At 41.2% G+C, this 9,211-nt stretch overlaps 1 protein-coding gene across 1 annotated transcript; it reads left to right on the top strand.

The window, feature by feature from the left end:
- The first annotated feature begins 3,663 nt into the window (after positions 1-3,663).
- On the top strand, positions 3,664-4,304 carry LOC147881523 (oleosin G-like). Its single transcript, XM_087402408.1, has one exon. The coding sequence runs from the start codon at positions 3,664-3,666 to the stop codon at positions 4,123-4,125; it is 462 nt and encodes a 153-aa protein (XP_087258534.1). The 3' UTR covers positions 4,126-4,304.
- The last annotated feature ends 4,907 nt before the right edge of the window (positions 4,305-9,211 follow it).

Genomic DNA, 9,211 nt, shown 5'->3' with positions numbered 1-9,211 from the left:
TCAACTTACTCCACGTATTGTTACTTGACGTGTAGGTTGCATATTAGTGAAGTGGCATTGCATCATCCATGGTCCTTTTTAACATATGGCCACTTGTTGCTATCACTTTCTCAATGCAAGGACTCAAAATCTTGTGACCAACTAGCCCCATCTTTCTAGAACTCTCACCTCAAAAATAGGGGTACTTGAATGCCAATAATAACCACTTAGGTGACATCTCATTATTATTATAATTATGCATTTATTGCACTTATATTTTGGCAATGCAATTGAATGCTCTATACAATTTGCTCCTTTTCCTATGTTTTGTAAAGTACCTCTTACGAATAAATGGCAAGCAAATCTATGTATCAAATGGTGAGACAAAATCATGACTCATTTGAGCATGAAATAGGCCATTGGAAAAGCCATGCCTACAAACTACATTTTGGCCTATTTTGAGCTCAAGGAAAAAGACATGTATGTAAGGTTCACATCTAAGAAGAATTCAAATTAAAAGTAAACTCTAAGGAGGTGTAGGATACATTGGTGAAGATGTATAGCAGCAATACCCAACCACAGAAGATGCAGCTCAAGTTGGAGTTGCATAAAGTGTAGAAAGGGACGATTATTGACTACTCCATGAAGGTAAAAGGCATTATAAATTCCCTTGGCTCAATTGGAGCGCTTGTTGATAATGAGAACTTCGTGTTTGTAACCTTGACCATTGGAGGTTCAGAGTTGTCCATATTCCTTTGTCCATGAAACATTTCTTGATTTTCAAAAATTGATTGCGTTACTCAAATTGATTGATTTCCTGTGGGTTGTTCATCCACAAGAAATTTGTAGGAAACCATCTTCTACTCAAATGCAAATAGAAGCAAAGAGAGATCATTATTGAAAGGCCATTTGGTAGGTGTTTGAAAATCAGAACTAGCTATATCATAGTAGTCCAACATGAAAGTCAGCTCTATGGAGAAGGACGTGGTAATTTTAGAGGCAGGCTGAGGGGGATCCAAAGAGGACGTGGTTCGTGGGAGAGGAACCATCAAGAAGATAAGAGCACTGAAGGCTAAGGTAATCAAGACAACATAAATATCTTTTCACATTAAGGATCTATATTTTCTAGAATAATATGTTTATTTTTACTTTTTCAAATATGGACCTCCAAAAACCCATCTTTCTCTTAGTTTAGTGCTTTTTGGGTTCCATTTTTAGAGCTTTTTCTCCCCTAGTATAGTTCTTTTTAGGTTCCATTTTTAGGTTTGAGTGAGGATGTACATTTTCTACCCCCCCTGAATGCCTTGTCTCTATGCAACCCATGGATTCTATATGGGCATTACATTATTGTGAGTGTACTAGTTGCACAATAAAGACTTTTGTAACAATGATGACACCAACTGCAACCATAAAGCTGTTGAAGACTTGGTCCGATTGGCATTTGAATCCATATTGACCATGCAATCTCCTATTCAGTTCCTATCTCTTCAAACCTTAGGGATCACTTTGGTAATGAGAGCAAGATGTCTTTGTTCTTTTTCTTTTGCTGTCCAAAGCTAGAGCTATGTATGAGATATAGTCCAATTGGCATTTGAATCCATATTGACCATGAAATCTCCTATTCAGTTCCTATTTCTCTTCAAACCTTAGGGATTACTTTGGTAATGAGCAAGATGTCTTTGTTCTTTTTCTTTTGCTGTCCAAAGCTAGAGCTATGTATGAGATATGGTCAAAAGCATTCTTACTAATAGAGGCTTAATTTGTAGAAATAAATTTTATTAGTATAACTATAATCTGCATGAGTATATTGTGCAATGGTAGCAAGGTCATGCTCCCAGGTTGGTGCAAGATGTGCTTGGTTTGGGGAATGGTGAGGAAAAATAACGGTATTGGTCATGTGGAGGGTATGTGCAGTTTTGTGAGTAGGGTTAGGTCGAGGTTGTAGCCCCATCCCACCAATTTGATGATGGTGGCTACATGGTCATTACCAATGTTACCATCCATGCCACCATTGATGCAGGTGCATGATGGGTTGAGCGTGTAATTGTGTTGTATGACTAGCATGGAGCTAGATATTGAACATCCCAAAATAGGTGTACATCAAGTGATGTGAAGAGATACTAATCTACCTCATGTGATTTGGTGTGTTTTGGAAGGATGACCTCATATGCTACACATGCTATAAGGAACATGGCTCCAACATCTAATTAATGTTAGTAGAGCTACTACATTAAAATAAAGATTGCTTGAAATGCTTTCAATCATATGTTGGTTGACAACATTTCAAATCAACTTCTAAGAGGGTGTTCCCTCTTGATGCAAATCCAATGTAAATGCCAAAAAATTCTAAGGCCGTATGTGTGTGTGTGTGTGTGTGTGTGTGTGTGTGTGTGTGTGTGTGTGTGTGTGTGTGTGTGTGTGTGTGTGTATTTGTGTGTGTGTGTGTAGAGAGAGAGAGAGAGAGAGAGAGAGAGAGATCCACCCACAAATCCACAATCTTTCGCTGAGCAGGCATTTTGAGGCTACATTGTCATCTATCAATCCCAACTTCTTCTTTTCTATGAATCCATGAGCTTCATGAAAAGGTTGTCATCCTTACTAGCATGGAACTCTAGCACACAACCGTCGCTACCTTTGCTAGGTTTGGGTGCTCGTTGTGATTGACATTCATGAGTGGGAATGCCCTCTAAGGCCTCCAAAAAAGATCTACGCCTAGGATGCTATGCTTTTAGACATTGTGCCTGCGTGAATGCCCTCAAGCTCATAAATGCAATAGGAGTCCTCAATATTCACAAAAAACCCAGGTTCAGTGTCAGGCGAATGGAAGCTCATAAATGCAATAGGAGTCCTCAATATTCACAAAAAACCCAGGTTCAGTGTCAGGTGAATGGAAGAATCTCGATCTTGATCTAAACGAAAACTATTTGGAGGTCACAAAAACTTGCTCAATTTTCGTAAATATAGTTATAAATTGTGTGAACATCCAAATTAACGAAATTCTATGTCCTATTTCATGAGCTTTGAGGTTTTTAAAAGTGTCCAAAAAATACTCTCTGTGAATGGTAGGACTCCTCTTCCAAGCCACAAGAGTAGTAATAATTATCATGAATTGACGCAGAGACACGCCTTGTGACTCGAGGGGCATGCGAGCGGTGCTTGTGTGTGAGTAAGTGAGGTGAGTCCCCATCAAGAGGGGAAGATGAGATGCCGATCCAATGGTGGAGGGAATGGGAGGTGCGTAAGTGTGTGAGAGCGAGGTGAGATTCCAATGCGAGGGGAAGATTGAGATACCGATCCAATGGTGGGGGGGGGCATGGGAGAGCGCACAGATTATTCTCTCATCGTCATCCTCGTTTTGTCAAACCAACAACGCTTTCTTCCTCGACCGCTTCACGATCGACCCAACAGCTGTAGCCATTTGGCTCTCTGCATGCTCTCTTTGTTGCCACCGCTTCTGTCTCGTGTCTTCTAGTTCATCGGCCTGTTTTTGCGTCCAGTCATTAACTTTATACAGGTTTTAGAAAGGTTCCTCCACGTGACCGCCCATCCCTCCTCTGCCACCCCGCGCTGCCGCAGCTCTCCTTATATAAGCTTCTAGCTCCGCAAAATCCCCCGTCGCATCACTCGAAGCAATCGTCTACTTTATTACCTACTTAAGTGCCGTCCGAAGAAGCCCTTCAAGCTATGGCGGACCAAGCTCGCGAAGCCCGCGAACGCGCTCAAGGAATGCTGCATAGAATTCAAGAGCACGGTCCTACCTCTAGCCAGGTGCTTGGGCTCATCACATTCCTCGTTATCGGAGGAACGCTCTTGTTTCTGGGAGGTTTGACCGTCACCGGTACCATCATCACGTTGCTTCTGCTCACGCCTGTTTTCATACTCTTCAGTCCTATACTGGTGCCTGCGGGCTTTGTGCTCTTCTTGAGTACAGCTGGCGTGGTTAGCGCAGGTGCTGTAGGAGTAGCGGCCATATCGGCCATCTCCTGGATCTACAACTATTTCAAAGGGCGTCATCCTCCCGGTTCTGAGCAGATTGATTACGCTAGGATGAGGCTTCAGGATACAGCCGAACATGTGAAGCACAGGGCTCGTGATTTTACTGGCGCGTTGCAAAGCAAGGCACAGGAGGCAGCTCCAGGAGCTTAGGGAGCTGGTACTCAATGGCGTAGCATATAAAATAATGGTTTAGTACCACAAGAAGGCCTGTGCGGCATCGGTTTCGACCGCTCGATGCTTGCGATTTTGGCCAGTATGATGGCTTCTAGCTTACTTTGGGTCTAGGTCTTTTCTTTCTGGGTCAGTAGTTTCCACGAGCATATATAGGTTGTTCAACAAGACTACAAGCATTGTGTGAGAATTGTGATCGCAAACTTTATTGTTCATTGTACTACTTTAAAGACTTTGTGTTAACTTACATTGCTGTTTTTAAAAAACTGAGTTTCTGGTCTCATATAGTTTATTCAGCGTAAGTTTTCGTTCACGAAACTGATTTTATAAAAACGAGTTTCGTTCGCTACTAAACTAGTTTTATAAATGAGTTTCTGGGCACATATGATTGATGGAATTGACTTGAAACGGAGCCAGTTAAAGCCTATTTTGAGATGGATCTTAAGGGAGTTAGCATTTACAGAAAAGAGCTAGAGCCTAGGTGTCTGCTCTCGTTTGCATTACACGTGAAGTTAGTGCTGTTTATGCTGGGGCTGAGAAGCGGGGATTAATGAAGTGAAATATTTGGCCACGTGAACTGCTATCCTCTCTTGCTTGTTGCACAACTTACTACTAGCTCATTTACCAATATCTTGGGAGCGTTCGATGCGCTCAAGCTTGAGACGGTCCTATGATATTCTTCTCGGACTAAGTTAACAACTATACACGTGTTTACCTGTCGTAACATTTTCCTCGACAGCCAACAGCTTAAGAGAGGTAGTACGTATCGTTGCTCAGTCCATGCGCGCACTGATGGGCATGTCGATCCTATTTCCCCCCTCCATTATTGATGTGCTTGGGCGGCGAACTGGATGATCTACGTCCACTGTTCTCTTCTACATCTGAACGCATTCACGTTTTCTTCTACCGTACCAAAATGGGATTGTGATTGTGCTACATATACGATGATTGTCTCTGGTTTCACATGCCAACTCATGGTACTGAATAACCGGCAAGAAATCGAGAGGTTGATTTTCAATGTCACGCAACTTTTGAGGGGTGATTTTGTCAAGACGTTGGCAATTGTACATCTATGATTTTGATGCTCTTCACTACTTGCATTGGAATAATAATATAATGGGAATTGTTGTCAAGTATTTTCAATGTCTAAGTAAAGGTCTCAATTAATACAAGGAGGATGCGTATGTGCTCGTACGTTCTTATGAAACACATCGATATTAAATTAAAGCTAGTACATAGTTGAGAAGGGAAAGTTAGTAGATAGTTGAGAAGTGAACCTTGTATTTAGTGCAAGGGTCAAATTTAAAGTAATATGCAAAGTAGCAAATAGTGAACTAGATCCGAGCAGGTAGCTGTACTGACTAGAATATATATAAGTAATTTTATTGCTATCTCCTAGAAATTTTTAAATAATATTTTCCATTTTGACTTAATTTATAAAGTGAATTTTTAACATAGATTTATGTAAACTTGCAATTTGAGAAGTATTAATTATGATATTAAGAAGAGCACTATAATAGTAGAAATATTTGAAATACACTTCAATATTATTAAAGACATAACAATACATGAAAATTTATCAAGAATGGAGTACCAATGGAGTTTAGGAGATGATGTTAAACTGAGGAGCACCGTACATTACATTCAGAATCCTATTTTGCATGAAATACATTCGAAATTGGCATGAGGAAAGAAGGGACTTCCAGATTGGTCATACATTACCTACCCTACTCTATCTAGCTAATGTGTTAGACAACCTGTACATCCTTGTCCTACTAAGCTCTAGAGAGGATCTTATCTGATTCTCTTCATCCATGTCAGTCACACTTTTCCATGCACTTTTATCATCTCTTTGACCTCCATTCATTAGTTTTATCATCACCTTCTACTTCTACTCAACTTTCACCCAAAGCTATCCTCTTCAATATCCGTGCCACCCTACCATTCATTCCCTATGATTTGCTTCCATAAGATTTGAGAGTAGCTTGTCTCCACCTACTACTCGTAAAACCATTCATTGGATACAACTCCAAAACAAAATTAGTAGTACGCAAAGCCCAATCTGCATCACCATGAATTCTGCATGAGAAAGCAAAATCAATAAAGGGGCATATTTGGGTCAAAGCCTCAAGCATGCATTTTAATAAATAGTTACAATCCCTCCTTGCCATGCCCACGCTAGGCAAATGCAGTGATAATTGCATTCCAAGATATGCCATCTAATTGTAGCTGCTCTGCAAGTACTACCTTAACATTCACAACAAAGACATAGGTGACCTTGTCTGACTGAAAACCTTCAATGTCCATTTGAGCAAATAGTTGCAAGGCCTCCTTGCCATGTCCATTCTGAGCACATACACAGATGAATCATTAGAGATCTTTTAGTGCTACCACACTAGCACATACACACCACAAATGAAAGTGATCTTTTGTAGTTGGAAGCTTTTAACCTTCATTTTGCCAAATAGTTGTAGGGCGCCTTTGCCATGCCCATTTTGCAGTCCTTGAGTTGGGCTTGATCCATGATCATTTGCCCATGTGACATGCATACCGCATGCCCACAGGGCTATCTCTCATGCCTCCCAATCCTATGCAGGTACCATGGCCCAATGCTCTCCTCGTATTGGGAGCTTATAGGTAAGACTATGAAACCCTCTACTCCAATAGGAATTTTGTAAAGCTAACCTCTTTACAAGTTTCCAACATAATTGTAGATATTAGAAGCTACACTAGATGTTCCTTGTATATAGAAACTGGGCTGATGCTTCCTTTCATAGCTTTTCCCTCTTCATGCAGTACGAGGATCATTAATGGAGCTCAATGCACCATATAGCTCAATGCACATATACCTAGAACAACGACCACCCAAGATTTTGATATGGCATGTTAGCCATTTTAACACTAATACCTAAATGAAAATTGCTATATACTAAATGCAAAGTTCTATATCCCAAACTCAAATTGAGTAGGAGCCCAGATGATGCAAGGGTAGTGTTTTACAGAGATGTCACAATGGGATGTGGTCTCCTAGAATTCTATGATCACATTGCCTGTGCTCAGAATAGGCATGGCAAGAAAGCCATACAAATTATCTTGGTCAAGGGTTCTAAGATACACAAAATAACCTTCATCTGCATTATGGATGCAGTTGCTACTGTGGTAGCCTTAGTAGAGGTCCACTGATCCATGCCACTATTGCATAGCATCCATAGACAAGGGACGAGAAATACATGTTGAGATTGCTAGAAAGGGGTTTGAAAGAGATCTACTTGATGGTAACACATTGTTGGATATGTATTGCAATGCCTATGCTCTGGATGTATGTGCAAGCCTGTCAGCACTTGAGAAGGGAAAATTGATCCATGCTGCCATTGTTGGTAGTAGCCATGAGTATGAGGTGGTGGTTGCAACTGCATTGGTCAATATGTATGGAAAGTGAGGGAGTGTATGTGACGCAAAACTTGTGTTTGAGACTATGCCTTCTAGGGATATTGTATCTTGGAATGCCCTGATTACAACATTTATTCAGAATAGACATTGCCAGAAAGCTCTGTATACCTTGCACTTGATGCGGCTTACATGTGTTGAGCCAAACAATATCACCTTTCTTGCACCCTTGATGCTTGCACTAGCCTAATAGCCCTTCAAGGGGGTAGTAAGTTCATTGTGCCATGATTGATACTGGGCATAATTTTGATGGATGGTTGGGAGTACCTTTATCCACATATATGGCAAATGTGGCACTCTGTCTGATGCAGGGTGGGTGTTTAGAAGTATGCGTCATCAGACATTGCATCATGGGCCCAGAATGGTCATTTCAAAGCGGTGAGCTGCTCAATGACACTAGTGTAAGGCCCTTAAGCCAGCAGACAACATAACCTTTGTCTCTACTACTATTGATGCATGTGCCAATCTGATAGGCCTAGATGAGGGGTAGAAGATCCAAGCTGCTACTATTATGGATGTTGGATTTGGGCAAGATATGCTGGTGCGAACTGCCGTTATAAATATGTATGGTAAGTGTGGGAGTATACATATGGCTTGCTTAGAGAAGCACAGGAAGCATTTGACAAGACGTAGTCTCATGGAATGCATTGATTGTAGGATATGCCAAGCGTGCGCTTGGTGAGGAAACCTTCAAACATGTGCAATCGGAGGGTCTCTCTCTAGATGCAATCACCTTTTGTTGCATCTTGAAAGCATGTGGCAGCATAGGTGCCATGGACAAGGGCCAAGAAATGCACATTGAGATTTCCAGAAATGGGATGGAAAAAGAGATAGTTGTTGGCAACACCTTGGTGGATATGAATGCCAAATGTGGCTTGCTTGCAGAACCACATAAAGCATTTGACAAGATCATAGTTCCAAATGAAGTCTCGTGGACTGCATGGCAGGATATGCTGAACATGAGCTTGCTGATGAAGCGCTGAATGTCTTGAGTGGAAGCAACTCGTGTATTTATATTCAAATCCTATCATATTATTTTCCAGCTTAAAAGCTTGTGCCAAGGGGTGAGAAATACACTCTAAGATAGCTAGAAAGGCTCTGGAAAGGGATCCTATTATTGCCATCACTTTGTAGGATATGTATGCCAAATGTGGCTTGCTTTAAGAAGCTTGACGAGTTGCCAGTTTAGAATGGGGTCTTGTACGCTGCTCTTGTGACAAGATATGCTGAGCATGGTCTTAAAAGAGTACAATTGGCTTATGGACAATAAATTGTGCATCATTCTTGTTGTAATTAACGTAGCCAATGAGGCCATGGACTCCTATGCAGGCCTACATAGGCCTAAGTACATGCCCATATAATGGGCAGATGGGCTGGCATACAGCCAACACAGGGCACCGGCAAGGTAATTCTACAAATAGAGAGACTCTCGAGGCTGTGGCTTCTCTGTAAAAACAAACCTTACATCGTCCAGACTCATATGTGGAGATGCTACTGTGATATTCTAACATTCAAATATATACACAGATGCTCGTAAAACTTGGCACTAAAGATCGTATCCATATAGTCCATTCACTCAAGATATGTAAAACTTGGCACTAAAGCTCGTATCCCTATA

This window comes from Dipteris shenzhenensis, chromosome 31 (assembly GCF_047967505.1).
Source record: "Dipteris shenzhenensis isolate YYH24624 ecotype China chromosome 31, Dip_SZ_1.0, whole genome shotgun sequence".
NCBI classification, from domain to species: Eukaryota; Viridiplantae; Streptophyta; class Polypodiopsida; order Gleicheniales; family Dipteridaceae; genus Dipteris; species Dipteris shenzhenensis.
The sequence above is the reverse complement of the archived record's forward strand: the minus strand, read 5'-3'. Positions and strand labels throughout refer to the sequence as shown.